The sequence below is a fragment of the Anastrepha obliqua genome, chromosome 5, assembly GCF_027943255.1.
Source record: "Anastrepha obliqua isolate idAnaObli1 chromosome 5, idAnaObli1_1.0, whole genome shotgun sequence".
In the NCBI taxonomy this organism is placed as follows: Eukaryota; Metazoa; Arthropoda; class Insecta; order Diptera; family Tephritidae; genus Anastrepha; species Anastrepha obliqua.
This window is the reverse complement of record NC_072896.1, coordinates 92,848,052-92,868,229: the sequence shown is the minus strand read 5'-3', so window position 1 is coordinate 92,868,229 and position 20,178 is coordinate 92,848,052. Positions and strand designations below refer to the sequence as shown.

Below are 20,178 nucleotides of genomic sequence, written 5' to 3'. Positions count from 1 at the left end.
GGTTTGATGTCGCTTCAATGGGTCGATTAAACTGTCCATAAAATGGAAGAAGCGCGCGATAAACTTTCTTAACAAAACACGCATTTTTATAATAAAATTCAATGATTTGCAAGCTTTGTTCGTTTATAAGACGATTCATGGTTAAATTATAGACCAAACTGAAGATGTTTGACAGTGAAACAAAACATGAAACGTGTGTCAGCTGTTTAAACCAACTGTTTAAAAAAGAGGTTGTCTGTAAAGTCGGTTTACTGACGATAGTTTAACGTGACAACGTCATAAGAAAATATTGATGGAATGGTTGCAATTTTCAAAACAAAATTTTAATTTTATTTGTTTGATAGATATTTGTATGGATATAGAGGAGGAGGTAAATGGAATTGCAATGGAATAGGTCAAGTTACATTTACACAAACGTGAAAAACGACGAAACATTTATCAATTTCATGAAAGATATCTTCAATTTCGATTGTGCATCAGACGTTAATAAGTCAACAACACTAAGAGGCACCATCATCGATTTGCCTTTTTCAAGACACTTTACACTCGAAACACTCCCATTCATTTCCTATTTTTTCTATCATCGTCCTATTCTCAACAGAGAAATGGTTCATTACCATGCACACAGGAAGAAGGCATATGCAAATTCAAGTATGTGAATTTATATACAAATGCGCATATATGTACATACATATACATACATATATATGCTCACTCAAGTAGGACAGAGCCAGATGTCGAACGTTGCCGAACGCGGGGGCCGCTGGTGCTTTTTGTCGTTCGTTCCGCGTTCTCGCTTGCAGTTCAAGCACATTAGCTTACATTTGCTTGCGTACGGAATAGATTCGTATATTTGATATGCCCATATGACTTGTATGCATCTTTACATATAGATTTGCTCTTTTTGAAAATTGCGCGAAATTGTATATGTATATGCATGTTTATATACATATATTAGTATACAACATATCTTATAAGGTATATGGTAAATATTACCATACATTTTTTCCTTCATATATAATAAAAAAATTAATAATAATATATTAACATTAAAACAACAGGTATTATTAACAAACTTGGTTTTATTTTAAATTCTTCAAGTAAATCAAATTACTAATAATCAATAAGAAGGCATATGCAAATACAAATACGTGAATTAATATATGTACAAATGCGCATATACGCGCTTTCGCTTGCAGTTCATTCAAGGTAACGGCAATGAGCAAGGTAACGACAAATGAGCAAGGTAACGACAAATGAGTAAGGTAACGACACATTTTTTCGTGCGTGCAGCAGGCTAAATCGAATTATAAGACGTTATCACATCAAAAAATAATAGCTAAAAAATCACCCGTTACACTCGAAAGAGAAGGCATTACGCTTTAAAATCTGGCGGTCGTTGACTTTAGGCGCATACTACGTACTTCTTCTTCAACAATTCATCCCCTTTATTTCACAGCTCCACCTCGGTAAGCTTAAACAGAGCAGTAAGATTTGGTTTGATGGTAATCCGACGAATCTTTATGGATGGAATTCAAATGAAACTCCCGCGATGATATGAAATATTTTATACCAAATAGTCATGCTTGAATTTTGTACAACTACTTTGCGCTACAGTAGCAATATTTTTAATAGAACGTCCAGTTTTTGCAATGCCAATCATTTTTCTTGACATTTCTTCACCAATTTTTGAATTGTCGATTCATTTAGACGATTATTTTCGCACAAAAAATTTCGAATTTCGGCTTATGCTGCGCTTATTTTTATAATAAATTTTAATAATTTGCACGATGATTCTAACGGGCAAAATTATGCATCTGTCTACTTGATAATAGTCCATCTGGGAATTATTCACTACTAATAACTAGGCGTCACTTTTGAAAGGCCCTTTACAAGCGCAATGTTTTAGCTGTTAAATGTGCGGTTAGCCAAGTCTACATTTTACCACCATTACTTTTCAATACTGTGTTGCTCAGGGCAACTAAGAAAAAGGGTTCGTATTCCATGAGGCCTAACTGAAAGACTCGGAGATTTAAACTACGCTGATGAAATTTGACTTTCAAACAGCGACGCGGCAGACATAAAAAGGAAAATCGAATTGATGGTTAATTTTGCAATGAAAGTAGGACTGCGGATAAACGATGACAAAACTAAAGCTCTCCGAGTTAACACCGAATGTAACGAGCACTGTTTCATCTCCAATAATTCATTATAAAATTTAGACTATGTTTGTTACTTTTGGCAAATATGGCGGCTCCTTGGTAGATGTCGTTAATCGGCTTGCAAAAGCCTTCGCTACTCTAGACCCTGTGCGGGACTCACGCATCATTTCCCACAGTACAAAACTAAAAATCTTCGAATCGATGCACTTTTGTACGGATGCGAAACGTGAAATGCAGCACCAAATGACATACAGAAAGTACAACTGTTTGTCAATAAGTGCCTTAGCCAAGTCATCAGAATCTTCGGGCCCAATATAATAACAAATATCAAACTGTGGCACTTGACACAACAGCAACCGATCAATACAGAAAGTGTTAAACGTAAGTGGAATTGGATTGGCCATACGCTAGGCAAGCCCCCCAACGAAATCTCTAGACCAGCCATTACAAGTAACTCACAAGGCAGCAGACGTAGAGGAAGACCAACTCGTGGCAGGAGAAGGCAGCTGGAAATCGAAATGGGGAATCTCTAGCTAAGTTGGAACGAATTCTTCAAACTCACGCAAACGACAGAACAGCTTGGAAGGAATTGTTTACGGTCCTTTGCTCCCCGACTAGAAATTTTGGTAAAGCGGTGATTAGGCGCAAATAAGGTAGACCGCATTCCAAATTTGCGCCTCACAAGGCAGCCAAACTAGGCCCAAGTCCCGAAAGGTATCGAAAAACCGAACTTCGGTAATACTCCGGATGACCTTCTACAAATCAGTTAGGGATTCCTATTTATGCCTAAGTGAGACACTGCCACACATTTTTGTGACCACAACCAAATTTGGTATTGTTCTGGCATGCCAATCTTTGCCTTGCCTAACGTGGGCCTGGTAAGGTAATAGTGAGGCGTGCCTCAGTAAGGCCTGCATAATTCGGGCCTAACTGATTCTTCGGCATGCCTCACTGTAATTCTAGTCGGGTCCTTAACGGAAAGATAGGAACTTATATGTGATAGTAGGAGCTCTTCAACAACTCATTCAAATATTGGATTTTTCCGAATTAGACAAGCAAAAACCCTAAATGAAACACTCATCTTTTAGGCGTCCGCATTATCACAACAGGAAAGCAGTTGAGAGTCGGAAAAGTCCCTCTAAATATTTATAATGTTTGCCTAGCAGCAGTCCATGCAATCAGCATCGTTTTCGGTCGCATCCGACCGCTTCGCATTGCAAGAAACTGCATGCCTCTGAAATATTTTAGCAATGTACAACGTGGGTAGGAGCTCATCTGCCTACCTGTGGTTTGGCTTAAACAGGTGGGCCTCGAGTTAAATCAGAGAGCACTCAGCGAAAATTTTGACCTTCCCACGGCAGTCGGTTCCACGTAACCGGAACGACTCGGATTTATATCCGGCCAAGGATTGTCACTTCAGCAGCATTCCCAGTATATGTATGGGGATTGTTTATGCTGCTACAACAACAACAACCTTCAAACTGCAGGTTGATTGGGAGCCAGACATCTTCTAGCGTTAACACATACAGTTCCTACTTTCTCACTTCTCCCATACGTAATTATCTACTTTGTGGTATGCATACGGAAAAATTTAGCAAAAACCACAGCGAAAAGGGGAAACGATCGATGGTATTGGGACCAATTGGTTTTTTTTGTTTCATCGCTCAAAAGTTATTAACAGAAAATACTTTTGAAATATCTCTAAACACACATGTGTAATCACATTTATTTTCTTATGTTCATTATTTTGTACATTTGCTATCAACTTTTGCTCAGCCTGAAAGTATGCTATACAAATGTGTTACTTTCTCCAGTATTGCTGCCAATGTAAACGCAGGCATAACAATTTCTGTTACGTGTAAAGCTAGAATTGAGGTAATTGTATCATATTTTATACAAAAACAATAAAAAATGAAAGCATGATCTGACTCTTAACTTCTCAGAGCCTTGTTTCGCATATATGTACATACAAGGTGAAGTGCAAAATAAACAAGACTGGCGTAATGAACATGTTTTTGATGGCGCCCTCTTTTTAATGAGTCGGTGCGTTGGAAGTTACACCCCTAGCTGATTTCCAGTGAAAGCTTGGTCATATTCGGTTCAGTGGGAGCGAAGTTATTGCGTGTAACTGTGTCAGTATGTTTGTGTCATCGGTGCAAAAATGAGTTTCGAACAAAGAGCTAATATCAAATTTTGTTTTAAAATCGGTAAAACGTTTACAGGTACCTGAACAATTGAATTGATGAAAAAAGTTTATGGAAATGATTGTCTATCTCGTGTCAGAGTTCGTGAGTGGTTTACACGTTTCAGAGATGGTTGGGAGCACATAAATGACAATGAACATACGGGCCGCCCAAAAACAGTAATCACCGAAAATGCCATCGAAATTGCTCGTGTATTTTTCAAAAATTAACCAAAATCGTCGTTGAAATTCATGTAAGCGGAGTTGAATATCTCCAAAACATCGATTTATTGCCGTTGAACTGATCTTTGGGCTTACGAAAGGTCTGTGCACGTTTCATTCCGCACAAGTTAACTGAGGACCAAAAATTGCTCAGACTTCAACATTCGAAAGACCTCATTAAAGAGGCGAGAAGAGACGAGAACTTTCTTTACAACAGTGTAACAGATGATGAAAGTGGTGTTTCTAAGTTGAACTCGAAACTAAGCGTCAAAGTGCGAATGGAAGATCACAGACGAGGCACCACCCAAAACAATTTGGAGATAAAGATATCAAGTGGATGCCCATTTGTTTTTACGATTCCAAGGGAATTGTTCACAAGAAGTTCGTGCCAATGGGCCAAACCGTCAATGCAATTTTCTATCTTGGCGTTTTGAAGCGTTTGTTGCATCGCATTCGTCGAATTCGCCCTGAATACCGCGAAGGAGGTAGCTGGCGCTTATTGCACCATCTAATCGACCTACTCCTGTGACTAATTTTTTGACTCGAAATCGCATTTTAACCATCAATCATTCAACGTATTCGCCTGATATGGCTTCCTGTGAATTCTACCTATTCGGAAAAAATGGGCCATGAAAGGAAAACGTTTTGCGTCCGTAGAGGCCATCCAAAAGGGTTGTACCGCCATCCGGAAGAACGTTCCGCTCAATGTCCAGAAACACTCTTTCGAAAAGCTTTTAGATCGCGCAAAACAGTGTATCGAGGCCAAAGGGACTATTTTGAAAAAATAAACTCGAAGTTATCAGAACAAAGCTTCAGTCGTTTCTATTTTAGCTCAGTCCATGAGTACCTTCCATCGGGCCAGACAGTCAATAAACAATATTATTTATCCGTTTGTGAGAGATGCTGTACGTCGCAAACGCCCGGAAATGTGGGCAAACAATTCTTCAATTTAGCATGATGATAACTCGCCATCACACCGAGCCCAAATTGTGCTGGATTACTTCACCAAACACCAAGTAAATACCATCGTGCAAGCACCGTATTCACCTGAAATGGTCCCGTGCGACTTCTTTTTATTTCCCAAGTTGAAGTTACCACTTCGTGGAAGGAGATTTCAGTCGATAGAGGAGATCAAAGAGAATACGACAAAGGAGCTGAAGGCCAAATAATGGGGCGCATGGAGGGCTGGGTTAAGTGTTGGCACATGTGTATTGCTTCAGACGGGTTATATTTTGAATGAGATAAAATAAGTTTGCCTGAAATTTAACTCTGTTTTGTTTTATTTAAACATTCCCGGTACTTTTTGATCATAGGGTATAACAACAAATACTTCGGTTAGGTAAAGGTGTTGCAATTTAAACATGTCGAAACTTCTTCTTCTTCTTAATTGGCGCGATAACCGCTTACGCGATTTTGGCCGAGTTTAACAAAGCGCGCCAGTCGTTTCTTTCTCGTGCTAACCGGCGCCAATTGGACACACCAAGTGAAGCCAAGTCCTTCTCCACCTGATCTTTCCAACGCAGAGGAGGCCTTCCTATTCCTCTGCTACCACCAGCTGGTACCGCATCGAATACTTTCAGAGCCGGAGCGTTTGTATCCATTCGGACAACATGACCCTGCCAGCGTAGCCGCTGAATTTTTATTCGCTGCGCTATGTCTATGTCGTCGTAAAGCTCATGCAGCTCATCGTTCCATCGCCTGCGATATTCGCCGCTGCCAACGTGCAAAGGTCCAAAAATCTTACGCAGAATCTTTCTCTCAAACACTTCAAGCGTCGCTTCATCGGATGTTGTCATCGTCCATGCTTCTGCGCCATACGTTAGGACGGTCATGATGAGAGCCTTGTATAGGGTATTTTTTTTTAGAGGTTAGGTTTTCAAGTTGGCACTACTTTTTTCGTAGATGGTCTTTTTGACAGCTGTTACTTGATTTATGCTCAGTTTGGTTTGCCATTTCATAATGAATAGACTTACACCTGAACAACGTTTGCAAATCACGCAAATTTATTACGAAAATAATGGTTCGGTTCGCGCGACGCATCGAAGAAAATTTTGTTCAGCGATGAAGCTCACTTTTGGTTGAATGGGTATGTCAATAAGCAAAATTGTCGCATTTGGAGTGAACATAATAAGTCGTGCCTGAATTGGACGATGTTGATGTGGACGACCTTTGGTTCCAACAAGACGGCGCTACATGCCATACAGCCAACGCAACAATCGATTTATTGAAGGAAACTTTTGGTGAACGCATTATCTCGCGCCGTGGACCTGTGGCGTGGCCTCCAAGATCGTGCGATATAACACCGCTGGACTATTTCTTGTGGGGCTATGTGAAGTCGCTTGTCTACGCAGATAAGCCCGAGACGATTGACGTCTTGGAAGAGAATATTCGGCGCGTTATTGCTGACATACGGCCCCAATTGCTGCAAAAAGTGGTCGAAAATTGGGTCTCTCGGCTGGAATTTATTCGAGCCAGCCGCGGCGGCCACTTGCCCGAAATCATTTTTAAAACATAATGACAAACCCTTATCTTTATAATAAAGCTAAATTCTTGGCCATAACATTAAATTATATACGTTTTATTTCATCTTGAAAACCTAACCTCTAAAAAAACACCCTCTAGAGTGTTAGATTTGTTCGTCGATTCGTTTAAAATGTGCTTATTACTTGAGTCTGAAGTGGTAAAATCCAGTAGGGAGTGGTACAGTGCAGTTATAAGAGTTAATTTTGCTGGTGTAAATTAAGTTATCTCGCACGAGTTAAATAAATTAAAACAGCGGGTAGTTCAATGCAACTCAAGTCTTCACTCCATTGTATCAACTGAAGAACTAAATTCTGAACATAAAAAGTGAAAGCTTATTATCTAAAAATATTAAATTGTACTTTTTTATTGTTTGAGAATATCACGCCACCTAACCGCGCAATTTCATTGGCGTTACGCTAACCAACAATACTTTAAGGATAATACTATTTAATGAACTGTTAGTCAAGCTGTTAGTTTAACTTAGTTCCCCAATATACATTTTAAACGATATGAGTATTGCTTTAACATTAAAATTATAACTAACATTACTATCTCATTTGCTTTAACATTAACCTTGTTTTTAACACACTTTTATTAGGACGGGTTGTATGTATGTATGTATGTATGTATGTATTTATGTATGCATATATGTATTTATGTATGTATGTATGTAACGGAATCTTTGAGCTTAATTTTCACTGGCTTCTAAACATCTGATCGACTTGAAATTTTGCACACCTATCAAGGACCGATGACAATGCAATAATTTGATAAAAATTTTCCATTATCCTTATTGGGATTGACAGGATTAATATTTTCTTTTTTTACCTGTGGGCAAAAAGTAAGGTGAATTTGTTTGTAAAATGAAAAATCGTCATTTATTCTTGTAAATCAATTTCATCCCCTTCAAAATAATGCCCTCTCGATGAAATACACTTATGCCAACGAGTTTTCTAATCCCCGAAACATGCCAAATAGTCCATTTCCGGTATAGCCATCAGCACCTTCTTCGATTCAGCTTTTATCTCCTCAATCGACTCGAAACGCGTTCCCCGGAGTGGTCTCTTGAGTTTTGGGAATAGCCAGAAGTCACACGGAGCCAAATCAGGCGAATACGGTGGTTGTGGAACGATATGCGTGGAATTTTTGGCGAAATAGTCACGAAGAACGAGTGCAGTGTGAGACATGTGAGATAAATTTTCCATTATCCTTATTAGGATTGCCAGGATTAATATTTTATTTTTTTAACACACTTTTATTAGCTCGGGTTGTATGTATGAATGACTGTAACGGAATCTTTGAGCTTAATTTTCACTGGCTTCTAAAAATCTGATCGACTCGGAACACACAACATAGATGACTAGATGGGAAACTCTTTTTCTCGTGAGAGCGCTGAAAAATGTGCATTTTTTATAACATTTGCCAATATTGCCATACCGGTAGAAACATGAATTGGGTATTTTTTTAAACAAAAATTGGGAATTTTTAGTTTCCACACCACCATTGAGGTTAGTATTTAGTGTGTAGTTGTGTAATAGTATATTACTCGTAAACACCTACATATACTAAAAATATAAAATAGTTAAAAAAAACTAAAAACACGCTTTTATTGCTAATCGAACTAAAAAGTAGAAAATAAATTTTAATGACAAAGGGACCTATAATGAAGTAATAGCAAATCGAAGGATCAGTCATAGTCAACTACCTCAGAACAGAATTATAACAAAAATTAAGATACAAATAGAGTAATTCAAATTAGAGTTAAAAGCGTGGGATGCATTTTGCTTCACTTTCATAACCCTCTGTACATAGGTAGTTGCCAATAGAATGATTGTAATATTTACTATATCAAGCATCCCACGCTTTTAACTTCTGTAATCTATGAATGAAATGTATTTCTAATTTTTTAAACCAATATAGACGAAATCACGGTCTATAAATAGTAGGAATAACTGCATGCAACAAACCCTTAGCATAATAAAGAAATGGTGCACCGAAAAAGGGCTCTCTATTAACCTATCGAAAACGCGCTAGTACAGTTAACTAGGAAAAAACGTCAACCTCAACAATGACCTGTCCTAGGTAGGTAGGTAGGTATAGTGGTTGTCGGTTGACACACCTAGGCCTGCTGTAGGCCCATTGTGATTGGTGTCTCCTGTGACATGTCCTAAAAGAAACAACTCTTCAACCCTCCACAGAAGCGAACTATCTTGGCAACAATTTTGTTAAAACGCTCACTTGGAACTCTCATCTTGAGAAAGTTACTGCAAAAGCCACAAGAGCATTCTTTACCTGCACAAGACTTTTTGGAAAAACGAGAGGACTGAGCCCCAGAATAGTTTACTGGACATTCACTACAGTTGTTAAACCCATATACACTTACGCTTCCCTAAAGTTAAGCAACGAAAGGCGGTAAATGAACTCAACCACCTGTACAGACTCGTCTGTGTCAGTATAACAGGAGCAATGAAAACATGACCAATTGACGCATTAGGTGAGCTCCTATGCATGCCAACGCTTCCAATTTTATTTGAAAAAGAAGACCGTTTGAGTGGCTTAAGATTAAAAGTCAATCCGATCTTAAAGTGGAGATATGAACGGACATTTAAAGATCTTAGAAGATTTTCCAAATACTCCTGTTCTTTATAGAGTTGATACATTATCAAACCTGGCTTGCAGATATTGTTTACTAATGGGTCGAAATTAGAATATGCCGGGAATCAATGAGTCAAATATCCAAAAATTGATTCCAATAGGTCTCTACCCAACAATTTTCCAGGCAGAAAATAAGAAGAGCGACTTTGAAACTTTAATCACCTCAAAAATGGTATATGACTGCCTGAACCTTTTTAACATGTTAAGGAACTTCATCACGGTATTATTAAGTTGAGTCCTTGGACATGAGGAAAATGAAATGGCTGATCATCCAGCTAAAAAAAGGGGCTAAAATGCCACAAATTGGTCCTGAGCTCTTCTGTGGATTTACAAAAGGCCACATTAACGAATATCGCAGAAAGTGGAAGAAGAAGAAATTCATTGAAAACTGGCGAGACTTATTCAGTCAGCGACAAGCAAAACAATTCCTAACGCCGCACAGTGCGGCCGATTCCCAAAAAGCTGGCCAAAAGTCGAAAAAAAAGTTTCTAGATAGAGTTTTTTTGTCTTTGGGTTGGCTACAGTAATGAAAGATTTTGTAATGGAGTAAATTGAACAAAACCAAATGGAATCATCTTCGGAAGGTTAGTAAAATACGAGAAATCTTTAGTACATATCAATACCTCGACACAAAATTTTTAGCTGCAGCAATACGTAGACACATTTTTTGCAATTTTTTTTATAAAATTTGAGTTTTCAAACTGTATAGTAATACAACGCCGTCATATGCTGCTTTGAAACCCATTAAAGGTTACTCAAAAAAGTAATGGTTACTGAATAAAACAAGATTCAGCTGCTACCACTTGCTACCTTGCGACCCCGAAAACATATAAATTTACATGCTCTTGATTATGTTCTAGAATATACGCTATTTCACGTGAGGGGGTGGCCAATAGGGGTGGAAGGGGGTGGATTTTCAAAATTTTAAGATCAAATTCGTAATCAGCGACCCCGACAACCCCCGAGTAAGAAATTTTGAATCAATTACTTAATTTTTTTAGTTTTGGCCAGCTTTTCGGGAATCGGCCGCACTGTGCGCCGGACAGAGGAATTTCTGATAAGCTACTTTCAGGAGACTAGACTTAAGACTTTTAACTGGTTACTTTACAGGCCACTTGAGCTTGAGATTTCACTCAAACAATCATCTGCCGATTTTGTGAAATGGACACTCAAATTTTCCGAAAACATACTTTGTGAATATTCTGCACTAGGCGGAAAATGACTTCCTCATCTTGGTGGTATTGCCATTCATTCATATAAATTGAGGAATAATAAACCCCAGGATGTGCTAAAATTTTTAAAAAGGCCTTAAAATCTACATGGGGTACCACAGCTGGCTTTGCAGAATAAATCTCTTGGCCGCAGTAGCTTTAATAATAAAATTCCTTTTGTCGCCCTAAGATTTAAAATTTCAGTGAACAACTAACAGCTGGTTGTAGTAAAGCCAATGTCATAAAAATCAGCATGTTTCACGCTCTGATAATTTGTTACTTTATAGATAAGTAGCAACAAACGAGTAGTTTCACGAAAAAAAATACTTATGAATGAAACTGCCGAGTAACAAGCAATAAAGCGATGAGGCCTATGTGAATACCACTGATATACATTTATGAGTAGTGTTTGATATCAAAAAGTTATGAAATAATATTATCTTAAATTTATCAAGTGGAGAGCGACATTTGAGCACAAATTGAGAATCAGCTTTATCTCAAATAAAGAAAAATAATTATTGCTATAAAAAACGCCTTCTTTTTTAGTCCACAGTTATTCTCCTAAGAATAACTATTCAGTGATAAGCGCTCGGCATCCAATCTAACAATTTAATTAAACGCACTCTTGGCATTTTATGCCAACAGTCAAATACACATACACACATACACTCATATACAAGTGCGTAATTATCAAAAATTGTATTTCACTAACACTTCTAGGCGCGTTTAAAGTGCGTGAGTCCATTGAACCGTCACTTTTAGACCTTTAGGCGCGTAATCAGCTGAAAATTGTGCTATTTTACAACTAAAAATAAATATGAAAAAAGGAGGCGCACTGATGTTTATATTTTTAAATAGCCACTTCAGACTATCGGTGGCCGAACATTTTGATTGATAAAATAGTCTCATTAAATACTAATTTTTATTTTGAAAACTTTTTTTGAAAATTATTTAGGAAATCGGTTTATCTCTTTCAGATGCAACTCCACGCGTTACTGCTGCTTCTGCACTCATTACTTTCACTGCCATCCGCATGCGTGTCTTACAACATCTTGTTCATGTGCCCCTTTCCAGCGCCGAGCCATTGGATGTGGATGGAGCACTTTTTGCAAGAATTACTGCGTCGTGGGCATCAGGTTACTGCACTGACCAATCACCCAGTCAAGCAGCAGCATTCAAACTTAACGCAGATTATTATTGAGCCACACTTCAATTTAACGCATTATTGTGAGTAGATGGGAGATTCATAGTTCATGTACTAATGTACAAGGTGGCGTAAAATTATTGAAATATATTTTTATTAAAAAGAAAATTATTGAAATATTTGTTTATTAAAACAAAGTTATTGAAATATTTTTTTATTAAAAAAAAAATGAATGAAATATTTTTTTATTAAAACAAAGTTATTGAAATATTTTTTTATTACAAAAACATTAATGAAATATTTTTATATTAAAAGAAAATTATTGAAATATTTTTTATAAAAAAAAATATTAAAATATTTCTTTATTAAAAAAAAAGTTATTGAAATATTTTTTTATTAAAAAAAGTTATTGAAATATCTTTTTTATTAAATAATTAATGTTTTTACTAAAAAAAATATTCCGGTTTGTATTCTGCAGCGGTTTATTTTAATGTACACTTACGCCACTTTTATATGCTACTAAATATAAACTGCACAAAATAAGTATAGCACAGGGACTTATTTACAACTTGTTTGCTTCTCATTTAATTTTCTAAACAAATTGCTCGTTAGTTAATAAAATTCTTCTTTTTAACTAGTCGCAATGTAAAATAATAAAAAAAAAAAAAAATAATTTGATTAATTTTTTTATGAAAATATAGTTGAGAAAAATATAAGTCCAAATTTAAAACTTTTTGCAAATTAAAAAAAATTAACGTTGGAATAATCTTTTTTATTAAAATATAATAGAGAAAAATTTAAGTCCAAATTTCAAACCTTTTACAAAATTAAAAAAAAATTTAACAAAATTATTTTTAATGGAAATATAGTTTATTCTCTTAACAAAATATGCAAGCCAAAATGTCGAATTTTTTGCAATATTAAACAAGGTCAACATCAACGAAAATATAGTCAATTCTACTAAAAAAAATCATACAAATGCAAGTTTCAAACATTTCGCAAAATTAAAAAAAAATCAAGAGTCGAATAATTTTTTTATGAAAATAGAGTCGATTTTCCTAAAACAACATACAAAACAAAATTGCATCCTTTTTGCAAAATTAAAAAAAAAAAATTGCACGTGAATAATTTTTTATGAAAATATAGTTGATTTCACAAACAAAAAAACATAAAAATTATAATTTCAAACTTTTTGCGAAATGTAAAAAAAAAGTTACGAAAAAACCGCAAAAATAGTCACACTTTTTAATAAACAATTTTAGGGTGTTGGGTGTTTTCTTCCATATAAAAAATGTTCGAGCTTCATTTAGAGAAAATGCAATTAGAGCGATTTTTGAGCCTCTTGGAACTCGCACAAAATTCAATGGGCTATAAAATTGTGTACACCAAATTTTTCTAAAAATTTTGATAAAAAATTTAAAATTTGAATGAACATTTTTTTTTTTAATTTGCGCAAAGTTCGAAACTTGGCATTAAATGCTACCTAACCAAACAAAAAAACATAAAAATTATAATTTCAAACTTTTTGCGAAATGTAAAAAAAAAGTTACGAAAAAACCGCAAAAATAGTCACACTTTTTAATAAACAATTTTAGGGTGTTGGGTGTTTTCTTCCATATAAAAAATGTTCGAGCTTCATTTAGAGAAAATGCAATTAGAGCGATTTTTGAGCCTCTTGGAACTCGCACAAAATTCAATGGGCTATAAAATTGTGTACACCAAATTTTTCTAAAAATTTTGATAAAAAATTTAAAATTTGAATGAACATTTTTTTTTTTAATTTGCGCAAAGTTCGAAACTTGGCATTAAATGCTACCTATAGGAGAATTAACTATAACTTTAACAGAAAAAATATTAATATTAAATAAAAAATTAAAAAATTGTCAATAAGTCGTAGTGCTATACTTATTTAACGCAGTGTATATCGTTCAATAATTCTTTCTATTTCCCAGATCCTAGAGCAGATATTTTTAAAATGCAATTCTCAAGTGAGTTTGAAAATTTAAAATTATACTGGCACATCGGTTTATTAACCTCCGAACACGCGCTCGCCCAACCAAAGGTTAAGGCATTGATCGCTAGCAGGCATCTCACATTCGATCTGGTCGTTTTGGAGCAGTTCTTCCATGAAAGTTTTCTGATGTTTGCACATAAATTCAAATGTCCAGTGGTGACGCTCGGCACAATGAGCTATGCTGATAATATGGATCATGCCATGGGGCTGCTAACGCCTTGGTCGTTTGTGCCACACTTATTTCTCTCGCATACAGATCGCATGGACTTCCTCGCAAGAGCTTATAATACTTACCTCTCACTTTATGATGCTGTGCTCAGGCGTTGGTATTACATGCCGAGAATGCAGAAAATGGCAGAGCAGCATTTCGAAGGATTCATTGAGGGTGAGAAGTGTTGGAGATTAATTATATAAAATATACTAACGCTGTGCGCTTTCAGTGCACTTCTGTAGCTTAGAGATGAACACTCAAAAGAGTCACCAAAATATGTAGAAATGGAGTTTGCAATGAGCTCAAAACATTTTTGTATTTAAATGCAGACAAGCGTTTAATTTTTGGTGAAGTTCATCAAAAATATTGCCGGGTTTGGCCTTTTGTCGTCTTGTTTGAGGATCCTTTTTAAAAGGTTATATCCATAAATCCATAGAAAATAAAATTTTAGGGATCTTCCTGGAAGATGATGTCGTTAACTATAATAAAAATATGTTAAATTCGCGTCCAAAGTCGAAAAAGTCTTGCCAGAAAAGTCTCTCCAGTGCCCAACAGAGGGTTAACTGCAGAAGGGAGTCCACTTGATCATTTGAACAGCCAAAGCTCCTTCGCATGGACTCTATTGATGTTCTTGGGAATTGTGATAACTTTGGTCTAAAAATTTAGCGCAAGTCGATTTACTTAGACGTTTGAGAAGTTTGTTTTCACGGCATATCCATTTTTCCTAAGCATTTTCACTAATATCTTCAATTCGTGCACTCTGAACAACTTCAACCATCTTTTGAGTGAACCGAAAAGGAGCAACTAATTGTTGAGGGTGTGGAAATTATGATTGTTAACTGGCGACTGTATGGGGAAAGAAGCCTGATATGCTATAATAATCAATCCTTATGTGTATATTTATGTTTATATTATATTTCATGTAAAATAATCCATAGTAACATATTTTTCGGAAAATTGGTTTATGAAAATGAGATGTGGGAGAATTTAATAGTTTTGAGATTTATTGAATGTTGAAAGTTTTGGTTTGGGGAACATTTTTAGAATTTTTATTTCTTTTAGGATAAAATAAACTAAAAAAAAAATTTTTTGTGTGGAAAATTTTTAAAACACAAGGTTTTTTTTTAAGAAAATTTTTAAAATAAAATACATTTTTTTTTTCGAAAATTTTTAAAATAAAAAAAAATTTTTTTTTGGAAAATTTTTAAAATAAAAAAAAAATTGTTTTGGAAAATTTTTAAAAAACAAAATATATTTTTTTGTCAAATTTTTAAAATAAAAAAAATTAATATTAAATTTTTGGAAAATTTTTAAAATACAAATAAACAAAATTGCAAGATTTTTTAAATAAAAAAAATTTTTTGGAAAATTTTTAAAATTAAAATTTTTTTTTTGGAAAATTAAATTAAAAAAAAAATTTTGTGGAAAATTAAAAAAAAAAGTCTTTTTGGAAGACTTGTTTTTGGAAATTTATTTTTTTTGGAAAACGTTTTTTTTGGAATTTTTTTTTTGAAAATTTTTTTTTTGCAAATTGTGTTTTGTTATTTGTAAAAAACTGCCTTTACGAATAAAATAAACTTAAGGAATTGGTTTTTAAATGCATTTGAATCCTCTTTAAACATTTTTGTTTGCAAACTTTGTTTTAGTGTAAAAAACCGACTTCAAAATAAACTTTTATAACAAAATTTTTTTCGGAAAAATTTTTATATATTTTTTCACAATTTGTTTGTGATTTGTGGACAACAAATTTTTAATTTTTTTTTGTGTGTGATTTGTGAAGAAGATCTTATGTGTGTTGTTACCACTTTTTTTGTTTTGATTTGTTTTTGTAATTTGTAAAAAAATCTACAGTGTTGTTGTTTTTTATTGGGATTTGTGAAAAAAAATTTTATATATATACAATTTTTTTTTGACTAGGTTTTAGGTATCTATTTTCTCATAAAAAAAATTTTGATGTGTTTTTTAGGTATTCTATTATATGAAAAAAATCATTAACATTTTTGTAATGTGTTTTTTAAGGTTTATTTTTTTACTATTTTTTTGTGATTTATCAAAATGTTAAAAGATATTTTTCCACAAAAAGTCCAAAAAAAATTTATTATATAAAAAAATCATTTAAATTTTTTAACCATTTAAGTTTTTTTAATGTGTTTTGTTTTAGGTATTTTATCATATAAATTGTATTTTTCTAAAAATTTAATTTTTTTTAGTTTTCTTTTTGTGATTTGTCAAAATATCAAAAAGAAGAAAAGATATTTTCCTAAAAAACTCCATACCAAAATTTTTAACCTTAACAACATTTTTAATTTTTTTTAATACCTTTTCAGTCTACTTCTTATTATACTCAGGCCTAGAAATAAACCCATTTTTAGAAAAATTTAAAACCATATCCAAAATACTTGAATCACTTGACAAAAAATGGCTCGGATGGTAAAATCAGCATATATAGGACAGGTTGCAACAGATTATGGTTAGCACTTCGACCTCTAGGTTTTTTGAGCCCGTCACTTAGAAATTTATTTACAGAGGTTATTTTATGTATGTACTCATTTTGAAGTGTGCGCCCACTGCGTGATATTTCCACAAAAATTGTTAAATGATTTCTATCCTCATTTCACCAGCTTTTACAAAAATCGTTATTTGGGTCTGAACTGTTGGCCAGACCACTAATACATACTTCAGAATCCTGTTAGTAGTTCTGTTTAAAGCTGAATCTTCGATTTAGAGATTCTCAGTGTATTTGCAACTAAATGACCTTTTATGAACATAAAAGTTACCCCCAACGCATTAGCTATCCTTCATTAAAAATCAAATTACTTTCTCTTTGCAGGTGCTTTTCCACAAGTAAGCGAACTTGTACAAAATATTTCACTGATGCTGATCAACAGCCATCGTGGCGTGGACGCGCCTCGGCCCAGCATGCCCGGTCTAGTAAATGTTGGCGGCATACATATCAAGCCAGCTAAACCACTGCCATCAGATTTACAGGTTAGACTTGCAAGAGCATCGTAAATATTTCACTTAGCATATTATTCTGCTATCTTTCCAGGCTTATCTCGATAACTCACCGCATGGCGTCATCTACTTCTGCCTTGGCTCATACCTACAAAGCACCGATATACCAGCGGCGAAAATCGAGCTTCTCTTAAACGCTTTTGCCCAACTAAAACAGAATGTCTTGTGGAAATTCGAAAACTCCAGCATCGCACAGTTGCCATCAAATGTTAAAATTTATAAGTGGCTACCACAAAATGATATTCTGGCACATCATAACTTGAAATTATTTATAACGCATGGCGGCATCTTCAGCACACAAGAGGGCATCTACTGGGGTGTGCCAATGCTGTGCATACCATTTTTTGGCGATCAACACCGTAATGCTATGAAAGTGACTGGCGCGGGATATGCAGAAGTTTTGATTTTCAATAAAATGACTAGTGAAGATTTGGTGCAGCAAATACAGTTGCTAATCAGTGATCCGAATTACAAACGCAGAGCATTGGAGGCATCGCGCCTGTTTAGAGATAATCCAATGGATCCCTTGCAAGAGGCTGGCTTTTGGTTGGAATATGTGATAAGACATGGGGGCGCATGGCACTTGAAGTCTCGTGGCGCTTACATGCCGCTTTATCAGTACTTATTGTTGGATGTGTTGGCCTGCGTACTTGTGCTGTTATTTTTGGTCATTGCGTTAATTGCTGGCGTAGTAAGAGCTTGTCAGCGGCTGGCGTTGCCAAGGCGGAAGTCGTTGGTGATGATGAGGCGTAAAAAGCAGTAATGAAGTGAATGAAATTTGGTGCGAAAATCGCTGTCAAGCTGAGTTTGGGTTCATGTGATTCATATGAAATTATTGTTAATATATTTGAAAAAGTTATGCGTGTGAATATTAAAAAAGCTGTATTTTAAATGTGTTTTATGCACTTCATATTTCACTTGCTAGTTGTTTTTATTTCTTCTACCTGCTGATTTGGGAAAGTTCAAGTAGGTGCCAGCTTATCTTTATGCGCTTAAAATCTTACCTCGCTTGCGATAAGCTTCACGCAAACCACATTTTACATACAAATATTGAGTAAATAATGATGGATGATTGGTAGTAACAACTTAAGAATTTACGAGTTTATATCCGTCCAGCTAAAATTGCGAAGTCCTATCCTTTTATTGATTGCCGCTTATCAGCAACAATTACCGCCCACTCAGTTGTTTACTTATTAGAAAGTAAACAAAGAAAAATGCAATTGTGCATAGAATATAATCACGAATATTCTTGCAGGTTTTTCGAATCTTTTATTGTGTCTGCGGCATCGTATTTGATATTATTAATTAATGATAATTAAGTGACTCCCAAGTGCAGCTCGACCAAACCGGAATTATCTGCAACGATAAGCCAAAACAGCAAATTTTTATAAGATTCTTTTTTTCACGCAAACAAAGAACGTTTATTCAAAATATAAACAGGACATATATGTAGGTATGTTGTGCATATGTGTGTATGTGTTTGTATATATGTACATACTTGCAGCGCACGAAAAAAACAACACCACCTCAATATTTTGACCAGCGTTGAATACTTTTCGGTTTTTTCTTTCGTTTTTTAATTTTCATTAATTTTTTATAAAAATATAGTTCATGATGCAATAAATACCATGTAAGTTAAAGTTTAAAATGTTCTACAAAATTTATAGAAATTCGGTAAAATTGCATTAAAATTTCAAACTTTTGATTCTGAGTATTAAAAAAAAATCCAGGTACGCAGTTTTACGGCGCATTAAATTTTAATATAGGGATTTTCAACCAGAGGTATTATTTTGATATTCCAGGAAAAATGCTATTTTTTAATATAAATGATCGGATGTTTATTTCATTATAAAGAGGAAGGTATGCCATTAATAGTGGAAAATAACATCAGGCAAATGACCACCACGACCACGCTTACAGGACAATATCCTTTTCATGAAATTTTCCACAATCGAATTGCAAAGTGGCTGCCTTATGTCCTCGATAGCCTTACGAATTCCATCTTTAAGGTCTTAAATCAACCCCGGGAGGTTGGCGCAGACCTTCTCTTTCACGTAGCCACAAAGAAAAAAGTCACAAGGTGTTAAATCATAAGATCTCGGTGGCCAATTGTGATCACCTCTTCGAGAGATAACATGGTCTCGTTGCTTGTGTGGCACGTAGCGCCGTCTTGTTGAAAACAAACGTTGTCCAGATCAATACCATCTAATTGCGGTCATAAAAAATCGTAAATCATCTCTCGATAGCGCAATCCATTCACCTGTAAGTGCAAATTTCAAGTGTGCCAAAAATCACATCGATTTTTAAGAATTTTTTTACTGACTATGTTGTGCATCTTCTCCATATAATTTTGTGGATTTTTATAGCTTTTATATAAAATCTAAAATTTGGTTTTAATGGGTTTTGTGAGACAATGAGGCAAGAATAAACAATGACAATAAAAAGAATAATCAAAATTCAAAAAAAGGAAAATAAAAACGAAAAAAAAATTAAATAAAAAATCCTCAAAACTGGTCGAAATATTGAGGTGATATAGTGTTTTCGCGTGCTGTACTTTATAAATACATACATATACTCGTATACTTGATGCATTGATAATCCATTTATTATATTAATGTTTCTCAGTAGCATAAAACAAAACAAAGAAAATTTGAAGGACTTTGAAGCTAAATAAATAAATTCAACTAAACCAATTTAATTAGACAAAAAAATATTATATATTTAATTAGTTTGCAGAGGTTCCCATACATACATATGCACATATATACACGCATTATACATATGGCATAAATATATTTTGGCGCTAGGTAAATGAAATTTATAATCTTTTTCCTGTGAA

General features: G+C 34.7%; 1 protein-coding gene across 1 annotated transcript; it reads left to right on the top strand.

Annotated features, from left to right (window-relative positions):
* Window positions 1-11,932: 11,932 nt before the first annotated feature.
* LOC129248883 (UDP-glycosyltransferase UGT5-like) lies at window positions 11,933-18,102 on the top strand. Its single transcript, XM_054888497.1, has 4 exons — window positions 11,933-12,182; window positions 14,052-14,498; window positions 17,155-17,312; window positions 17,374-18,102. The coding sequence occupies exons 1-4, from the start codon at window positions 11,933-11,935 to the stop codon at window positions 18,100-18,102; spliced, it is 1,584 nt and encodes a 527-aa protein (XP_054744472.1).
* Window positions 18,103-20,178: the final 2,076 nt, after the last annotated feature.

Coding starts and splice junctions, on each gene's coding strand:
- LOC129248883 (XM_054888497.1), top strand. CDS start 11,933: ATGCAACTCCACGCGTTACTGCTGCTTCTGCACTCATTACTTTCACTG. Junction 12,183..14,051: donor CTTCAATTTAACGCATTATT/GTGAGTAGATGG, acceptor TCTATTTCCCAG/ATCCTAGAGCAGATATTTTT. Junction 14,499..17,154: donor TTTCGAAGGATTCATTGAGG/GTGAGAAGTGTT, acceptor TTCTCTTTGCAG/GTGCTTTTCCACAAGTAAGC.